At 37.7% G+C, this 20,175-nt stretch overlaps 2 protein-coding genes across 2 annotated transcripts; both read right to left on the reverse strand.

The window, feature by feature from the left end:
- On the reverse strand, positions 1-5,846 carry LOC118621845 (trace amine-associated receptor 2). The gene is made up of 2 exons (XM_036249243.1): positions 5,830-5,846; positions 1-1,000 (listed from the first exon to the last, which is right to left on the reverse strand). Exon 2 carries the CDS (start codon positions 991-993, stop codon positions 1-3), a length of 993 nt encoding a protein of 330 aa, XP_036105136.1. The 5' UTR covers positions 994-1,000; positions 5,830-5,846.
- Positions 5,847-15,275: 9,429 nt separating this feature from the next.
- TAAR1 (trace amine associated receptor 1) lies at positions 15,276-16,283 on the reverse strand. Its single transcript, XM_036249453.1, has one exon. It carries the CDS (start codon positions 16,281-16,283, stop codon positions 15,276-15,278), a length of 1,008 nt encoding a protein of 335 aa, XP_036105346.1.
- Between the last annotated feature and the right edge of the window lie 3,892 nt (positions 16,284-20,175).

The raw sequence follows: 20,175 nt of genomic DNA on the forward strand, positions 1-20,175 counted from the left end.
CTACTCAGTTTCTTTTTGAGTAAGCAAGTTAGTGTTATAGAAATGTGAGCTGAAAACTTTACCGAGCAGAATGTACCTCAGTGCCCTGCGAAACCAGGGATAGAAGAAACCATAGATTAAGGGATTACATGTAGAATTGAAATAGCCGAACCACGTCAAGGCATCAAACAAAATGACAGGAGTAGAGAAGTTCAAAAAAGGGTCCAATAAAATTGTGAAGAAACAGGGAAACCAACATAATAAGAAGACACCCATCACTATTCCTAAAGTTTTGGCTGCCTTTTTGTCTTTCCTCATTTGGTTATTTTGATTTTCTGGCAAGTTATTGATTGCACGAGCATGCTTTCTGGATACTGCAAAAATCTTGCCATAAATCCCCACCATCACAGACCCAGGAGTGAAGAACCCTGCCATAAACAAGGTGGTCCCCCATAGCTTGTTGAACATCACTGGGCAGGAACTGGAACAAGCGACCAAGATATCGTAACCCTCTATTCCATCAGCGTAGGCCTCTGAGAAGACCACCCCGAAGGCAAATGCTCCGGGGACTGACCAGCAGAGAATTAGCAACCGTTTAATGACGGAAATCGTTATTTTGGTGGAATACCGTAAAGGGTAACAGATAGCGTAAAATCTATCAATGGCCACTGAGCAAAGATGGAAAATGGACGTTATGCTAAGCATCAAGTCAAAACTATAATGGATCTTGCAAAAGGTAAGCCCGAAATACCAGCAGTTCTCCACCGATCTGATCATGCTGTACGGCATGATGGTGAGCCCCAGGAGGAAATCAGTGACAGCCATGGAGAGGATAAGAAAGTTGGTTGGTGTGTGAAGCTGCTTGAAGTAGGCGATGGAAATGATCATGGTGAGGTTGCCAAACACCGTGATGAATATGGCTCCCACCATAAATGAATACATGGCAGCTCGGATGCCCAGGGGCCTTTCGTTTTCTGGGCAAGATCCATTTCCATATTCGGAGCAATTGAACATTTCCTTTAGAAAAGCAGGAACATACGTAATTTTGTCAGATAATAGATAAAACAGTCTACATTTTATATAGTTTTCATAGAAAATCTCAAGAAAGACGTAAAAGACTCAAGGAAGATAATGTATGCTAAAATATTACTTATGATCTTTCTCAGTTATTCATCTCAATCTGTATTTGCAACTTCATAGAATCCTAATGAGTTTACATGACCATTGTTTATACTGTTCTTGATTCAAAGCGTACCACCAACATTTGGTAAGCTCTTCCATTATGCCAGGGCCTGAAATTAAAAAGAAAGAGGAGGAGAAGGAGGTAAGAGGGAGGAGAAGAAGGAATAGGTTTATTATTGAACTTATTGGTCCTCCTTGTACACATATAAAGAACACTATCTACTAGACAATACATTCAGTTCTTCTTCAAATGAGTCAGGAATACATAATCAGATTTAATTTGTTGAGGTTTATTGCTTTATGGGACCTGGAGGTTATTATTTGAAAATCGTTTTATTCATGTGTTTCATTATGCTTCCATTTTTTTCATGCTTGTTTAAAAGAAGAATCATTAAAGGATGTCTAACGATCTGATAGTATCATCCTCTTCAGCCAATCAAGAAGCCTTGCTAAACATCTCACCAGCCAGAGCAGCTAAATCAGAGTGGGTGAAGACCAAGGGTGGACCACCCTCACTTCGTGAGGAGCAAGTGCACCTCCCAGCTCTCCTCAGAGCCCCATGCAGTGAACTACAGGCGACAGTGACAGCCTGACAAGTTCCTCTGTGCGGGCCACACAGAGACCCAAGAGCAGATGGTTAGCAAGCTTTAGGAACGAAAGCCATTGCCACCACAAGAAAAATAAGCGACTTGTTCCTGTGTTGGTCCAGTATCTTCATTTTGCACATAAAACCCAGCATATATAAAAAACACTATTAAATAAAAAGCATAACTATTAATGTTGCAGAAAGCCTTTGGCCATCAACGACTTCCCACATGTCAGACCTGAGCAACTACTAATAGATAGACAATACATTCGCAGCCTCTGTTGTGTAAGAGCACCATCACACACACTGAATATTGAGTGCCTACAACACACCAGACGCAATGAAAGGAACGAGAAAGCGTAAACTAGTCCATGTCTGTGGAAAGTCTGTAAAACAGCGGAAGAGACAAAACACATCAAAACACGTACAAACTAAATGATCCTGCACCACATGTAAAAAGTAACAATGGCCATTAATTGACCAAAGAGAGGTCTAGGCAAAATGTGAAATCAAACATCAAATATGGACAAGATCATTTCAGGCTGGGGTAGACAAGCATGTTCCCAGTGAGGTGAAACTCTTGACCCGGCTCTCAGTGAGTGAGTGGACTTTGAGCAGGGGACAAAAAAAGCCTACACCAAGCTAAAGGAAGGGCGAGGAAGAAGCACAGGATTTTTGCAGACCTTTGAAAGCCACGCTCAGGGTGCCTGAAGCACAGCAGAGGATGTGGGGGCTTGAAGAGAGGACAGAGTGGGCGAGGAGAGGATTTGTAGTTTTGTCGTTGTCCCCTATGGCTGTGTTCTTCGCAGCATATAGTCAAAGGAGCTTTCCCACTTGGTTCTCAAATGTCAGTAGGGATTTTTAAAAGAAAGAAAGAAAACAACTGTAAGCTACAGGCGAATGAATGAAGATTGAAATGAAAAGCTGTCTCCAACTGATTTTAAATGTTGCGTCCCAGGCAGTTTAATCTCCTTCCTGCTCAGGAGTTACAACCCACCTGTGCAGAAGCAATGTCCTAACTGTGAGACAGGACCTATTTCAGCAATGGAACTAAAGATGGAAGGGGGAGGGGGGTATGGGTGATACAACCACATAATAAGAATGCTACCAAACTGCACTTGGGGTCTGCCAACTAATGCCTTCACTGTTACTTACAGAAACAACAGGCTTATTTCTGAAAAATGCTTTTGCCAAAACATTTTTATCCCAAAATTTCTAAAATGTGTACAACTGATTTTCAAACTGAATTATTTGTCCGTTCATTCTTAACAGCTACCATAGGGATTTTTAATATCTACATAACATTTCTCTCCTATTCCTTCTAGCATCCTCCCAGGGGAAGAAAAAAAAAGTAGGAGAAAATAAGAGGCAAGGAATTTCCCTCCATCTTGGTGCCAACTTCAACTGCTCATCATCTCGTTGGCCACCTGCTGACCAGTGAAAAATCACCACAGAAAAAAATACTGGGAGAAAATGCAGTCTTATGAAAGAGACAGGAAGGTTTAAATCCCCTTCAGTATACTCATTCAAACGCATAGGAGAGCTGAAGACCATTTTATTGGTTTATTTCTAAATCACTTTACTTCTTGGAAGGAACAGCTAAGAGAAATAACAAATAATTTCATTTTAATGAATATGGTACACACAGACACACACACACACACAATGTTCTTGTACTAAAGGCAACTCCAAAGCAACAATAAATTTTAAGATTTAATTAAAACATCATTGTGTTCCTGGCTTAGTGACTGATTTAATGAATCACCTTACTATTCCACTTTTGGAAAAGTCTTAATCCTTCTAACCTTCAAATTATAGAGTGTGGAGCTTGCCTTTCTTCCCGTTTAGCATTTGGAGGCTTTAATTAGCTAATCCACTCTAAGAACTATAGTGAAGTTCTTTGAAACACATAATGTGATGCATACATTAGTATTTGTATTGCTCACACACTCGCTACGGAACAGGCAGGATGATGAGTATTTGGTGAGCTCATCAAACAGTGCTATTAAGTAAATCCCATTCTCCGTTCTCCACGGTGTAGCTGGCAGGTTTCCTGCAGGTGCCCTGCACCATCGATTTAAACCTTTCAACGGCCATACCTTTCACACCTTTCAGACCGGTTGCCTGTGAAAGCCAAATGCATAAAACAATATTTTCAAGGCTATGTAGCTCAAGGGTCATTTTTTCTATTTTTTTAAACCTATTAGTATAAATATATAGATACATGGATTGCAACAAAATTAAATGAAAAATTTGGCCTTTTCTCCATTACTGTTATGTTTCTATAAAAAGCACAAAAATTAAAGATTTGGAACATAATGAATTGCTGTCTATTCAGCTTATGAATAAATACCATATCCGAACTTTATTCTGCTAAATTATTAAAATATAAATGTCTTCTGCAATCCCTAATAAAGTAATTAATTTGCAGGAACATGGCCACAATAATAAAGAATTTTCCGATCTTTCTAATGTGATCTCATTTCTTTTAACCTTATCATTAAATTCAGTGTTTTCATATTATATATTCCTCTGCTTTAGCGACCACTTTTGAAACTTATGACTTTACAGTGTCTTTCTCCCTACTAATTATTCTTTCTATTTTCCTTGAATTCTTTTTTTCCTTACCCAAGCTATTTATTTCTTTTAGTTGTTCAATTTCTATTAAATATTAAGTGTTAATGAATTTTAACTTATTAAATAATACATACAAACAGCCTTAACACAATGCCTCATACGTAAAGAGCTCCATCAAAGTACCTTTTTTCTCATCCTTCTTCCTTGTTGGGATGAACACTGCATTCAATAATACATTTCACCAGAAAAAGATTTCTCCTAAGAAAGTAAAGGCATGGGATTGTATGTAAAAAGCCCAGGTAACTGCTCTCACCTTCTGCTTCACTTAGGTGAACAATACTGATAAATACTTTACTCAGCCACTTAGGAAGAGGTAACCCTTTCCAGGACTCCAAGTTGTTTTCCCAGGAAACATGGTGCACTGGCCAAAGGCAGCACATTATCCTGTTCACATATTTTAAAGGCTCTGCTTTTATTACCAATTCGTGTTAAATCCTGCACTTATCAACTTCCATATTTCTACACGTTCTCTCTGCACATGACCCAAATGCGTATAAAGAAGAATCAGTGTTCCTGCAACTGCATTATCAGAGTCACAATTTACTTCTTAAGAAAACCTCAAGGAAGAGAAAACAGAGCTGTTTTTGTTAATACCTTTTCCACATACCTGTTGCATTGTAGAAGAAGCCATTGTTAATTAAATGTCTTCCTGATAGATCTTTCTTCCTTTTTTTCTTTTCTTCTTTCTTTCTTCCTTTCTTTCTTTTCTTCTTTCTTTCTTTCTTTCTTTCTTTCTTTCTTTCTTTCTTTCTTTCTTTCTTTCTCTTTCTTCTCTCTCTCTTCTCTCTCTCTCTCTCTCTCTCTCTCTCTCTCTCTCTCTCTCTCTCTCTCTCTCTCTCTCTCCTGTGACTGCTTATATGGAACTAAAAAACCCGAACTATGTGAATTGTGCTATTTCAATAACTTAACAATTAGTCTCAAGGGATTTGGTTCTAAAGATTTTTTTTTTTTAAGCAAAAATAAACCCCGCCTTTCTAAATTTTAACAGCTTAATGAGCCTAAACCACTTCATTCTCTCAGGAATCTCTGCTTACCTAAGTTTTCATCACCTGCAACACTGAAGGCTCTAAGTCTATTATGTACCTACTGCAAAGCAAATCTAAACCATTGAGTTATGGGTGGTCCTAGGGAACATGATCCCAACCACATTGAGTGGGACCAGTGGGTCAGGTAGAAAAATGAATAAATGGTTTCCATTTCTTTAGGAAAATCAGAGACTGCCAAGTCCAAATTTTGTTTCATAATCTAGTCACTGAGAAGAGGCCTTATCACCCATTGGTTTTCTCTTATTTCCTTTGTATAAATCTGACTAAAAGAATAAATCTAATCAATGCTCTTAGACTTGGACAAATGGGGCACACTATCTCTTTAAGGAACTCACATGATAATGCTAGAATCTTCTCAGAGGCTACTGGCTTAAAACTATGTGCTAATGGTTCTACTCTTTTGTTTGTGTTTTTCTAAAATGAATGTGAAAGTTTATTCTACACTGAGAGCCTTGGAAGGCAACATACCCTAGATGTAGATAAAATATGATACTGGTCACTAGAAGACATCAGAGTCCTGCTTGACTTATAATTATACCTGCTCTGTGGGATCTCAGTCAGTTTGGCTCAGGGCTGCTGCTTGGGCATGCAATTTTTGCAGTCACGTGGGACCTGAATTCCAAAGGGCCCAAGCTTGACTTAATGTTTTGCAGTCACCTCTTGAAATTTGTAATAATTCTTTTAACAAAGGACTCTGCATTTTTATTTTACAGTGGGCCTTACACATTATGTAGTTGGTCCTGGCTCAGTGTTTCTCAGGAGCTCTTTTTGAAGTTATGACAAAGAGTAACTAAAAAAACAAATATCTTTTCATTTAGGAATATTTTCACATTTATATTATGTTATGATGATAAAATGTATATGAACGTGATACCATTGTAATTAGCTAGTTATTAATAATAGGAAAAGAGCAAAGGGAAGGCCAGACATTACAGGCATGTCATCTGGGGCAGCTGCACCAGGAAGCTGCAATTTCACACTCTCCAGGGAACCACTGGCCCATTTCCCATAGATCACCGGGGAAGGGGTCCAACAAAAGGGAGATAGACACATGTCCAGTGAAGTTGGGGTAACACAGAGAAGGTACTTGCCTGCCAGTCAAACCTGGGGCAAAGATGGTTGGCCAGAATGGGTGTAACCACTGCCAGCCCATGAAAATTTGGGAATACATAATTCCCTAAACAAATTTACTCTTTTGTTGCTCTTGTTGCGTTTGACTCTTGGCTCATGGGGTTATTTTGCTCCTGTTTCCTTGCATTTGCACGTGTTTCCTCCATTGCCATATGGCCTTGCGGACCCCCCCCTCCCCCCCATGCAATGAACTGATGGACTGCAGCGGGGAACACAAGCTAAGTAAGCCTGATGCTAGGTTGAACACTGCTCCAATATGGAACAACAACTCTGGACACTGGCTCTGATTTTAGCCTTGCTAAAGGCAAAATGGGACTTCTTCCTTGGAGAGACAAAGGGAAATGGGACCTTGGAAACTCAGGGGTTTGACTCCATAAAAATAAAACTTTCTACAATATTTCATCCTCCTGTGGGAGCCTCTGGAAATTCTTATGCCAACAGTACCTCAAGAACCCCACTCCCACCAGTAACAAAAGTATTTTAAAAGAAAGCTTTACAAATATTAGCGCAATTGTTTGCCAAGAGATAGAACTTAATTTCTTTAATAGCCAAAGATGTTATTACTCAAGTACTGACCATAACTTCTATCTCTGCTGGGGGAGATGGTCAGTCATTTTGGATAAACCTCCTTGGTTCTGTAAAAAACTACTTAAGCTTTCTCTCTTAATAATATAAATGACAGACAAGTACCAGGGGGAGGTTAGAAATTATACTGCTATTTTTAAAGAGTTAAGGACCCATCATGGAGCAAAGCAATCAGTCTTATCCTCTTCCTTTTTGAAGTTCACTGATATTTAAATATATCTAGTAAACCAAAACATAACACTTTAAACCATCTGGCAAGGAAAAATCATGAGAGCTTTCTTGACTGGAACTGACCATGAGGGAGGCCAGAGGACTGATGGTGCAGAGTCAAAACCAAATTCTAGAAACAATATATGGCTGAGCCTTGAAAACTGGTTGAGTTGGTTCTTCTGAACCAACCTCTCCTGAGGGTTTGAAAGTGAGAGCTCTTTGGTAAAGATAAGTATAATGAGCACCAACTCGCTACTCTTCTTTCTAAGCCCTTAAGAACTATAGCTTCTTTCTGATTGGTGTTTCAGGCTTCTTAGGGTATATTTCTAGAAGTGGGATCACTGTACCCCCACGTTCATAGCAGCACTATTTACAATAGCTAAGATCTGGAAAAAGCCCAAATGTCCATCAGTAGATGAATGGATAAAAAAGCAGTGGTACATATACACAATGGAGTACTATGCAGGTGTAAGAAAGAAAGATCTCTTATCCTTTGAGACGACATGGAGGGACCTGGAGAGTATTATCCTAAGTGAAACAAGCCAAACAGAGAAAGACAAGTATCATATGATCTCACTTATTTGTGGAATATAATGAACATAACAGTCTGAGGAATGGGGTAGTGCCAGAGACATGGAAGTGGGGTACAGACTGACAATCCCCAGAAGAGGGGGTGGGGGGAGGAGAGATAAACTACAGAACTTACATGCATGTATGCATGAACAATGGACATGGACAACAAAGCTGAGGACAGGACGGGGAGAGAGGGGGAGGGGGAATCAATGGAGGAAAAAGAAGAAGCATCTGTAACAAAAATAGATAAATTAATTTAAAAAATAAAATAAAATGTACAAACCATTTTATCACAAAATAAACTCTGTTTCTAGACATGTTTTCAGGGGGAAAAAAAAAAAAGAACTGTAGCTTTCCCCTCACAGTCCATTATCCCCACATCATTGTAGATGGAATGGCATAATCTTCTAGCTTGAGCAGTGACACCCTGTGGCAGTTTAAGAGAAATGAACCTCTGGGTTCAGTCCCCAGAGAATGGCTAACTCTTTAAATAATACAAAGAGATGTGATCTTATTTTGTATCTCCAGCTGTAACAAAGGGATACATCACTAACCAAGTTTTCACATTTTTTAATGGAATTCAGGTGTGTAGAACTTGAATTAATCACAATCACAGCACATTTGACTTGCTTGCTTTATTTATTTATAACATAATAAACACCCATGGCTCTGAACTGAGTTGACAATAGTTTACATCAATAAATTGACAATAGTTTAATTGAACTAAGTTGACAATAATTTAATCTGGGAGTGTTAACAGAGGAGAGAGGGCCTCTTCTCCCCCTGTTAGTGGGGGTGGATTTCTTGCAATAGCCCCTCCAAAAAAAGAATTTTCTGAGACTCACATGGGAGGATGTAATATAGAAGAAAGTTTGATTCCTGTGGAATTACACCCCTGGGTCTCCAAAGTTCCATTTCCTTTAGTCTAGACATAGACCTGTAGCTGGGGCTTCAGTAGAGCTAAAATCAGAGCCAGTGTCCAGAGTCTCCTTTCCATATTGGAGCTGGGTCCAATCCAGCATCAGGCTAGCTTAGCTTATGTTCCCTACTGCAGTCCATCAGTTCATTGCACATGGGGTCACAGGGCCACAGGGCTATGGAGGAAACATGAGTGAATGCAAGGAAGCCAAGTGCTAATCTCAAACCAAATGTCATAAGAGAATGAACTCCTTTGTTTAGGGGATTATATATTCCCAAATTTTTGTGGGTTTGCAGTGGCCATGCCCATTCTAGCTAACTGTCTCTGTCTCCAGGTTTGACTGGCAGGCAAGTACCTTCCCTATGTCACCCCAACTTCACTGGGCATGTGTCTGTCTTCCCTTTGTTGGATCCCTTCCCCCAGTGTTTTTCAGGGAATAAGCTAGTGATTCCCTGGGGAGTGCAAAGTTGCAGCTTCCTGGTGAAGCTGCCCAAATGACATGCCTACAATGTCTGGCTTTCCCTTTGATCCTTTCCTCTTATTATTAACTAGCAAATCACAATGGAATCATTATGTGCAACAATAGAACCATGTTTGAATTGTTTTTGGAGATCAGAGAAGGAAGCAATACATGGGCCTGAGCAAGGCAAACTTCAGAAAAGAGTAATGCTAAAGTCAAGGCATCATCAATGAGTAGGTAAACAAATTGATGAAGGGCCTTATGAACAGCAGCAATCAGGTGTTCAAAAACTGGGAGTTCTGTAAAAACACAGAGTTTTCAGGAAATTCAGGTAACTTGGTATGGCTGAAATAAAATAAACTAATAAGAGAAAGGTAGGAGATATAGATGGAAAAGTAGGCAGGACAGATCATAGAATGTCTTTTATGTTACCCAAGGAATTTTTACATTATAATATAACTAATACAAAAGGTACTACAAAATAACGTAAGGCTGGTCAACAGCAGAAAGACATTTGGATTAGGGACCAGATTTGGGTTTTAGATACTCAGTAGCTACTGTGTGGAGAATGGACCAGATAAGTCAAGACTTGGGAAATGAAACCAGTTGTGGGATTTATCCAAAGCCCATGGGAGGGTAAGCCAAGACCTGAATTAAGACACATTGCCCACACTTGATTGGATTTGGAGAATAAGGAGGAGTCAAGGATTTTTGACAGATTTCCAGCTTGAACAATTCCAAGGACAGTGATGTCATCTAATACAGAATATAGGAGAAGAAGGTTGGATAATGGGATAATTTAGTTTAGTTTAGCATGTATAGAAGTTTGGGTGTCTACTGAAGAGAAATAAAAACACCAGTGTATGTTCTGTGATTTGGCTGGGCAAGGAGAGAAATTAGAAGAGAGTAGTAAGAGCATAATCACAGCAATAACCTTTAGGGTTGCTGTATCAGCTGTATAGAAAGAGAGACATAATACTGTGATCTGAGCTCAAAATTGTTAGCCAGGGATCAATGTCTGGTCTAATATATATATATATATATATATATATATATATATATATATATATATTTCTTTTTATCCCCCCCAACAACAATTTACTTTAAACATTATTTTGCATTGGTTCCAGGTGTACAGCTTAGTGGTTAGACAATCATATACTTTACTTGCCTATGATAGTTCCAGTGCCCAATTGGCATTATACATATTTATCTCAATATTATTGACTATATTCTGTATGTTGTACTTTACATGCCCATGGCTATTTTGTAACTACCAATATATACTTCTTAAGCCCTTCAGCCAGGAATATATTTTTAATTCTATCTCTGCAACTGTGAACAAGATTGACAATGACCAAGTGAACTGTAAATAATAACAATAATAATAATTCTAACTGATTAACCATGTGCTATGAACTGTCCATTGTGCATCATGCAGTCACTTGACAAATACAATCTCATTGCACTTTAAAATCTTTATTTCATTTCCATGGAAATTCCAGAAGGATGGAGGACATGTGGATTTTGTTCACATCTGTATCCTTAGCATGTAGTTAACACAATGACATATAAAAGATGCTCAATAAATAATTTTATGAGAATAAATAAATCATTTAATAAATGAATAAATCTTCACCACAACCCTGAAAGTTACCCATTACCTATTGTACAAATAAGGAAACTGAAATTTAAAGAGGTGTAGTAAATTACTTTCAGCTTTTGAACATTGCTAAATGGTTAATAATCACCAGTATTTTAATATAAACTCAGACCGATACGTTTCCAGGTACATTACAAGCAATGATTCTGGTTCCTTTTGTTTCTGGTCTTATTTGACCAAGGTAACGGGAGTGATAAAGAAGAGAATTTAGATGACCTGATTACCCAGGTAATAACCATCATTTTCTACTTCGCTTTTTTACATAGAGCTCACCCAGTCATCTAGCTGTACATATTCAAATTTAGCATTGTCATAGTCGAGTCTACCACATGGCAGAGAAATTAACTGTGATGTTCTGTTTTGTTGTGTTTTATTTTATTGTTCCTTGTACTATGAACCATGGAGGAGAAACCAGTGGATGATCCATGTGTTTTTCCTTATTGCCCAAACTTTTATAATTTTTTGTGTTTAGGAGAATTTGTATAAAAAGGTGAAAACCCTTAGCCATTCGAAAATAAAGTTATCAACACATTTCTAGCATATGATATCACTGTTTGCAAACTCTTCTGTTTGTTCAAAGTAAGGTCTTGTGAGAATTGCTAATAATGGTAATTAAATGTGTTGATTGGATATTTACCAATGCCCACTACACTTCATTTACAGTTTGACACTCTGAAGCTGCAATTTGAGCCCAAAGTCCAAAGAGACAAGTATAATCAACATCTCTTTCACTTTGCTTTCATTTGCCCAACTTCCAAATAAGTAGAGACCAGAGGGCATCATTAACACATCTGTTGTTTCGCCTTGGTCATGATGGGAAATCATTTCACACTACAAGTCACTGGGGAAGCAGCTGTACTTAGTAGAGATAGGAAAACATTTATCACAAAACTTTATTTGAGAAACCAAATGTTTGGGGAATTCTCAGACTATTAAGCAAAGGCAAAGTGTAAATCTGGGGAAGAAAACTTTAGCTGATGCAAGAGAAGCAAAATATGTTCTACATATGTACATATTCATAAAAATGTATGTTTATTGCCAAAATTAAACCCACATAGGCACATCTGCTTAAATGTGGCTGGAGAAAAACCATGAATCCCACAGCTTCCCCGTCGTTCGCTTTACTTCCTGAATTAGGAAAGAAGGTGGAGTTTGTAGCCAGATACATGTGAGCTCAAATCTTCCTCTAACTTGTATTAGTTCTATACACTTGGACACCTTATTATTCCCTATTCATTTATTTCCCTAAAAACCACACGTAGAGTGACTTCTCGGTGACAGGCGTGGTGCCAAGCACAGGGTACAACGATGAGTAAAACACAGCACCTAACAGTTTGCAGTGCAGTGGAGACAGTGAGCACTTGAGCATAATCTGTAAGAGCACTGGCAAGGAGTGCATGGGATATTTGGGGAATTCAGAGGGAGATACCTACCTGGTCTAAGGGGATTATAGATAAATTCCTGGAGAGGTAATAACTTTCAAGATGAGTCTGTCAAATGGGTAAATGTCAGCCAGTTAAGGGAGGTCAAGTGGGGGAGGAGGCATTTCAGGCACTGGGGCTGCAGAAGCAAAGGCACGAAGGAGAGGAAGCACAGGCTCTGCAGGGAGCTGGGATTTGAACCCAGGCTTGACTGGTTCCAAAGCCCAAGGACGCCCCTTGGTGCCTCAGGACTCTCTGCTAACATGCTGTGGGGATTACATAAAGTGTTCATCAAATTCATTACATATGTAGATAAGTTATTTTGTAGATATTTGTAGATAAATAGCAATATTATATATGTACATATAAATACATGTTTTTTATAAATAATTTTTAGGGAAAGAAATATTCCCAGTGTCTTTTTTTTTAAATCCTCACCCGAGGATAATTTGTTCCATTTTTTATCTTCAGATAGTGTGGTAGGGAGAAAGAGAGAGAGAGAGGTCAATATGAGAGAGACACATTGACTAGTTCCCTCCTGCACGACCCCGACCAGGGCTCTGGACCGAACTGCACCTCTTTGGTCCCCAGGCCAACGGTCTAACTACTGAGCCAAACTGGCCAGGCTGTTCCCAGTGTCTTAAACATACTATATGCCAAATACCAACACGGGGCAGACCGACAATGCAAAAATGTGTCACCAGGTTAACCCTCTTCTGTGCAGACCTTGGAGTAACTCTCTGCTATTCTTTTGCATAATTGTAATTGTGAAACTTACTAGGAAAGAGGATGATGTAAGTCTGCACTGACTTTTATTTTATTATTATTTTTTTTTAAAATATGTTTTTATTGAGTTCAGAGAGAGGGAAAGAGAGAAACAGCAATTGGCTGCCTCCTGCATGCCCCTCTCTGGGGATGGAGCCCACAACCTGGGCATTTACCCTGACCGAGAATCAAACTGTGGACCTCCTGATGCCTAGGCTGATACTCACCCCCTGAGCCACACCAGCCGGGCTGCACTGACTTTTAAAAGAAACTGTAATGTTTGCCTATGTGAACTTCTCTGTGTATACTACCTTAGCGTATTCTGAGTGAGCACCACCACCATAGCACATACCGATAAAATGACAGGAAACAGTGCTAATAATGTATGTTTGCTGAGTGTTTTTATGTGCAAGGCCCCATACTAGGTGGTATGTCTCATCTAATAATAAATGGTCCAGTGAGGTAGGTAATATCATTGTCCTCATCTTGTGAGTAAACTAAGGTTGAGATTTTTTAAGTAACTGTGTCCAAATAAGAACCGATAGATATTGAAGCCAGAACTTAAACCCATTGACATCTGGCTCCCAAGCTTGCCCTCTTAATCACAGCTCATCTTCTTGACACAGGGCCTGAGCATCCACATTATTTATATTTATATCATAGCTTCTCAGCCTATATTCATAGCCCAGGGTTGAGAAACACTACTTTAACATATCACATCATGAAAACGTTGACCAATAAACAAATTTTAGGGTTTATCATCTCAGTTATTGCTTATATGATTTATAGATTAATGAAGAGGAAAGTGTGCCATTGATAAACCATTGTGAGTGGCTTAACTTTAAGCTTCTAAGTCACTTTAATTAATACATATGCTAATAAATTTAATTTGTGTGAGCTAGTGATTTCTTTCTCCTGGGAAATATCAAAGAGAGAAACAAATTAATTGCTGAGGTTGATAAGACTTCACAGTAAAACCATCTCCAATGAAATATTCTAACCAAGTTAGAATATTGGAGCATAGTCAATTCACTAGGAGCTTAGAGACTAGGAAAGGGGTTTTAAAAGGAGGAGTTTTAGGCTGTGGGGAAGAAAGGTCAGGACCTGTCAAAGACAAATTTACTTCCTTTTGAAAACTTTTTACAGCTGGCCAGATACTCATGTACTCAATAACCTGCATTGGAACACTGTGGAAAATGCATGTATGTTTTAGCTTAATCTGATTATTACTTTATGTAGATTATTTGAGAGCAGCATCCAAAATATTTCTCTGAATAAGAGTTTTGTTAGAACAATTTGTAGTCTGCTAAATTTAAAAATACTAATCATTCTTCATGTATATCTATATATTTAAGTTAAAGTTCAAGCTCTTATTGATATGTACAACTAAACAGAAACTGTGACTCACCAGAATCCACACTGAAATGGAGTTCATGTGCCCTACTTCCTTGACAAATATTTATGACTCTACAAAGACTGTCTCCATATGATATTTTATTTATATTTTTCTTTATTTTCCAAATTTCCTACAAGTATGAGAATTAGAAATACTTATCTTAAAAAGATGAAAATGAAGATTTTTAAGAATTAGAACAAAAACAATAAAAAATAAACATAAAAAATAATTAAAATACATATTAATAAGAATTTTTGATAAATAGTAAAGTATGTATAAATAGTTATTTAATAAATAAGTTATGTGTACTTTTAGTTGATTTTATATATTAAAAAAACAAACCACCGTATATATTTAAGCAAATATAGGACAATGTCACCAATTTGCATTTCCAAATGCAGTTTCTACCACTAAATAACTGAATAAAGAACCACTTTCAATCTCATGACAATTCATGAAAGAGCAGGAAATGTTTTTATAAATGTAGGACCTTAAATTCTGAACTTGCAAAGTTTCATATGTATAGTAAGAATGGCAAAGATCAGATCTACTACATCCCAAATAGGAAGCAAGATGTAATTATCATATCTCATTACACATTCTTTAAATCAAGTAATTGACCAAAGACCTTGCAGTTGGTGCATACGGTTGATTATGCTGTGTTCATAAATATGATCACCAGCTGTTGTGCAAAACAGTAAGGTATAATAATTCTATGGATGTTATTCTAAAAATAATTTACACCTAGATGAATTTTTTTGAAAAATTTTACCTAATAGGATCATCTTTAGTGCTCTTCTGAACCAGGGATAGAAAAATGCATAAACCATTGGATTTAAAGTAGAGTTCAAGTAGCCAAACCAAATCAACGCATCATTCAAGGTGAGTGGAATAGTATAGTCCAGGAAAGGATCCATGACCGTGCAGACAAAGAAAGGACACCAGCATACTAGGAAAACTCCCATCACAATCCCTAAAGTCTTTGCAGCTTTTCTTTCTTTGCTTCGTGAAATTCCACTTTTCTCTTCCAATCCAATTTGAAACTTTTGATTTGCATTATTAATTGATCTTGCCTGTCCTTTAGCTATGAAATATATTCTATAATAGACACACAACATAATAGATCCAGGTATATAGAAAGAAGTCATAAAAGCCAGTACCCCAGGGGTTTTGCTAAAGAAGACAGAGCAACCCCCTACGCAGTGAATATGTTTGTAATACATCTGCTCAGCTCCTTTGAAGTTTAGCTCCAAGAAGATCATTCCAAATGCAAAAAGAGCAGGGATGCTCCAGCTAATGAAGATCATCACAAAAATAACCGTGATACTGATCTTGGCTTTGTATCTCAATGGGTCACACACAGCGTAGTAGCGGTCAATGGAAATGAAGGACAAGTGGAAGATAGATGCTGAGCTCAGCATAATATCAATGCTGGTGTGAATTTTACAGAAGACGTCTCCAAAATACCAGCAGTGCTCAACAGATCTCACCATGCTATAAGGCATGACCAGGCACCCCAGCAGAAAGTCCACAGTGGCCATGGAATGAATGAGCCAATTAGTTGGGGTATGAAGTTGCTTGAAGTGTGATATGGAAATAATAACTATCAGGTTGCCAACCACTGTGGTCAGAATTATGAGCACCATGAAACTATACAGGGAAGCACGGACATCATTCGACCAGCTGTTTTCCACACAGGAAATGTTAATTATATTGTGGCAAAAAGACATCGTTTCTGAAGGCTATCCACCAGTTTATTTTTTCCTTTGTGTGTTGAATCTTTCTTCGAAATCCATGATCGGTTTACACTTCCATCTTTTATTTCCACAGAAAACTGGAAGGGGGTAAAAAAAAGACTGAATCATTGACAATTTGATTTTGCTTACTTCTAACACATTTACCTATTACTTCTTGCTGAAACATAATTACTTTAGAAAGAGCTTTTGTTTCTAAGTTGAGTTTAATGATTTTTTTAACATCTACAGATACTGTGCTAGAAATGAAAAGCTGGATTACTAGATTGAAATATATAAAATTGCTACTTTTGTAGCTCAGAGAAGGTCAGAAGATGAATTTTTCATATGCTTTACTCTGTGAAAATAGTCTTCACTCAAAGGAAAGTTTTGTAAGGGAAGCTTACATTCTAAAGGGTAGATACAAATTGCCAAAAAGTTTAGAATTGACATAACTTAGTGAAATCTTTTAAATATGCCTTTTACAGAGAAGTAATATCCACTAATGCCTGCTTGTGCACTTGATCACATGTAAACAATTTTATTTTATAATTGGTGATAATAGAAAGAAACACACATACCTTTACTTCCACTTTGCAAAGCACTTCTACATATATTCTATGCATGATTACATTTAACATTTTGACATCAAAAATAGCAACATTATTCCTTATATGGAAGACATGACCATTTTACTAGCAAGAAATTGAGGCTCATTTCATAAAATCATTAATGCTGGAATAAGATCTGATGTCTCAATTGCTAGGACAGTGTCTTTGTTACTAACCCAGTTTTGTGTGTGTGTGTGTGTGTGTGTTTCACTGCAGAAAGGATCAACTCAGGTGAATAATTTTCAAGAACATTAGGCTTTGAACTTTCATATAAGAAAGGAGAATGTCTTGAATAATGGCACCTACTACTGAAGTGTGGTATTCTGGCCCATATTATTAAGGGTTTTAAATGTGCAGAACAAAGCACATGGTAGGAAGTCCCGTGGCACAGAGAAAAGAGCGTTGAGATGAGAACCCAGGGACCCGAGCTTCTCTGTGGACTGTGGGTACTGGGCCTCTTTTTCTTTGTCTAAGTTCTAAAACCCATTAAGATTGTTTCCCATGCAAAACAGATAAAAGTAAGATCTTGTTAAAGCAGTGATGTGTCCTTCTGCTAACCTCCTCATGCCTCACTGAAGACCTCAAAGCTTCATGGGACCCAGTTTAAAAATGTCCTTTTTGTGCCAGTTTGACTCAATGGTAGGAGCATTGGTCTCAGTGGACCAAAAGGTCTCAGGTTCAATTCTGGTCAAGGGCACGTACTGGGTTGCAGTTCGATCCCCGGCCCTTGGGGGAGGCAACCAATCAATGTCTCTCTCACATAGATGTTTCTCTCTCTCTCTCTCCCTCCCTCCCTTCCACTCTATCTAGAAATCAATGGAAAAATATCCTCAGGTGAGGATTAACAAAAAAAATAAAATAAAATAAAGTTCTTTAAAAAAATTCCCTTTTGTTTTTATATGATTCTCTAAGTAGCAGATAAATTAGGGAATTTGCAGTATATTTTACTATATATAGTATTATGGATGTGTATCTATTAAATATAATAGAGATAGATAGGAAAACAGATAGATAGATTAGATAAATGGAGGGTAGTTTGGAGGAAGCATCTAAATTTCTGGCAATCATTGAACAACCTGACATTATACGATGAAACTGCCAGAAAATAAAACAAGCCTTAGAATTCCCGGAGTTGGCATTCCTTTTCAACTCTTCCCATTCCCTCTAGGTTGACAGTACAGATCAAGACCTCACAGAAATCCAAATGTATCCAGAACTAAAACTGGATGAATAAAATATTTAGAAACTAAAATGCATATTTTAATGAATTTAAAACACCTCTCCCCCTTTCTGCCTTCTGTTCCCAGGAGGAAACTTATTCATACCAAATGAATTGCAAGATTTATTTTAGTAGACACCCAGGCCCATTTTATGAAAGAACAAAGAGTAGACGAAAAGGAGGTTATCGAACTAAGCAATCCTTGAATTATAATTTCACTAAAAGAATGATTTTTTTTACTATGAAATTTAAGGGTACACTCCACTAAACTCTCAGTTAAGTTACTAATCTTCTACTTAGACTTTTTTTTTCTCACTATTTTTCCCTTTTCCTTCTTTCTTTTACTTATTCTGTTGACATATTAAAGGAACCAAGCAAAACACCCCAATCACTATTTAGAAGTGTGTGTTAATTAATTACTACCAGTCAAAAAATCATTCCTACTGATATCATCTTGAATAGGTTCGTTCGCTCAGTGGAAACTGGGTCCAGAACACCAGTAAGAGAAGGTGGTGGGGGGGGGGACTTGTTCAATTTTGAAAGACTTACTTTATAGAAGATGAAAAAGTCATTTGACAACGTTGTATGCCTTGTTCTTTGTGCATCTAAAATGTTAGGTTTCCAGATCAAAACAAACAACTCAGAGGCTTCCCCTCCCATATTTTTACAACCTGATTTCGGAGAAATGGAGCCTTAAGCATAGTGTCTTGGAAATTGTTATTGTTAATAACACCTCCATAGAATAATTTTTCTGCACAATTTAAAGAATATGACACATCATTTGTGTGTGTGTATTTTATAAAGTTTTATCATTTGTTTTTAGATTGACTTGTTTAAATAAATGTCCTATGATGCTATCATGAGTTGAATGTTTATCTAAGAATATGATATAATAGTAGTTTTGTTTCTTTTCTTCCAGCTTAAAAATTTTAGCTAGCTGGAAATGATTGTTATCTGTATATATATATCTGTAAATTATCCAAGTTGAACATACAACAGTAAAATGGAAAGTTAATAAATCTCTCATTAATTATCTAGTTAAGCAAACACTTCTGTGCAAATGATCTAATCACCCAATGTTTGAAAATGACATTTGAATGAAAATATATTGGTAGGAGTTATAGTTTTAAGTAGATCTGTCTAGCAGGACAGGAATTTACCGGTAGAATGCTCCCAATGTCCCAGTGAAAGGTTGGCCACACTAATCCCACCGTGCCCCTTGTCCCTGGCTTTATCAAGCATCCGTCTCTCATCTCCGTACTGTTATTGTATATAACTTCTAACCTGAACCCATCTCTTAAAGTACCATTACTCACAAAGCCCTTCCAAGTGTTCCCTTTGGAGCTCGTGGTCATCACCCTACTTCCTCAAACTCTTTTCTAAATGCTTTCCAGACTTGGTTCTCACTAAAACTGTCTCTCCTCTGAGGATACTTCATACCCTGTGCTCTACCAAAGGTGGCAGGTTTCTCTCCTGTATCCAGAGAACCCCTTTATACTATAGGACCTGGAGGAAAAGTAAATGTCCTCTAGTACTCTTTGTCATTGCATAGCATTGTCCCTCTTTCCTTTCTAAACTCCACTCTCTGCAAGCTATGAAGCTGTGTTCAAACTGTATCCCCTCTTGCTACAGACATCTATAGACTCCCATGTCATGTCTCTATTCCTTGAAGATATTAGCTCCCTCCTATCACTTTCTCCAAGGCTATCCTTGCCAAAATTCTTAATGATGTTGTTGGTCCACATAAATGATCCAATAATGGACTTTCAGCTCCTTAACCCTCTCCCTTCCAACAAATGTGTTCTTCACCCTATTTCACCTCGCAATGTCATGATTATGCTCTTCTTACAGTCGAGGCAGGAAAGAGCTGCAAACCTGGTGTTCTGTGACTTGTGCATCCTAAGTGTTATTTTTCATGGATATTCAGAGGGCAACCTCTATACAATAATTGTTGTCTTGTAGGTGAAAAACTAAAAAAGAAATGATTGAGGTAATAAATTGGCATTGGTAAAAGTATACATGGAAGGATTTTTTTGTTTGACTAGAGACATACAATATA

Source organism: Molossus molossus, unplaced genomic scaffold (genome assembly GCF_014108415.1).
Source record: "Molossus molossus isolate mMolMol1 unplaced genomic scaffold, mMolMol1.p scaffold_m16_p_8, whole genome shotgun sequence".
Lineage (NCBI taxonomy): Eukaryota > Metazoa > Chordata > Mammalia > Chiroptera > Molossidae > Molossus > Molossus molossus.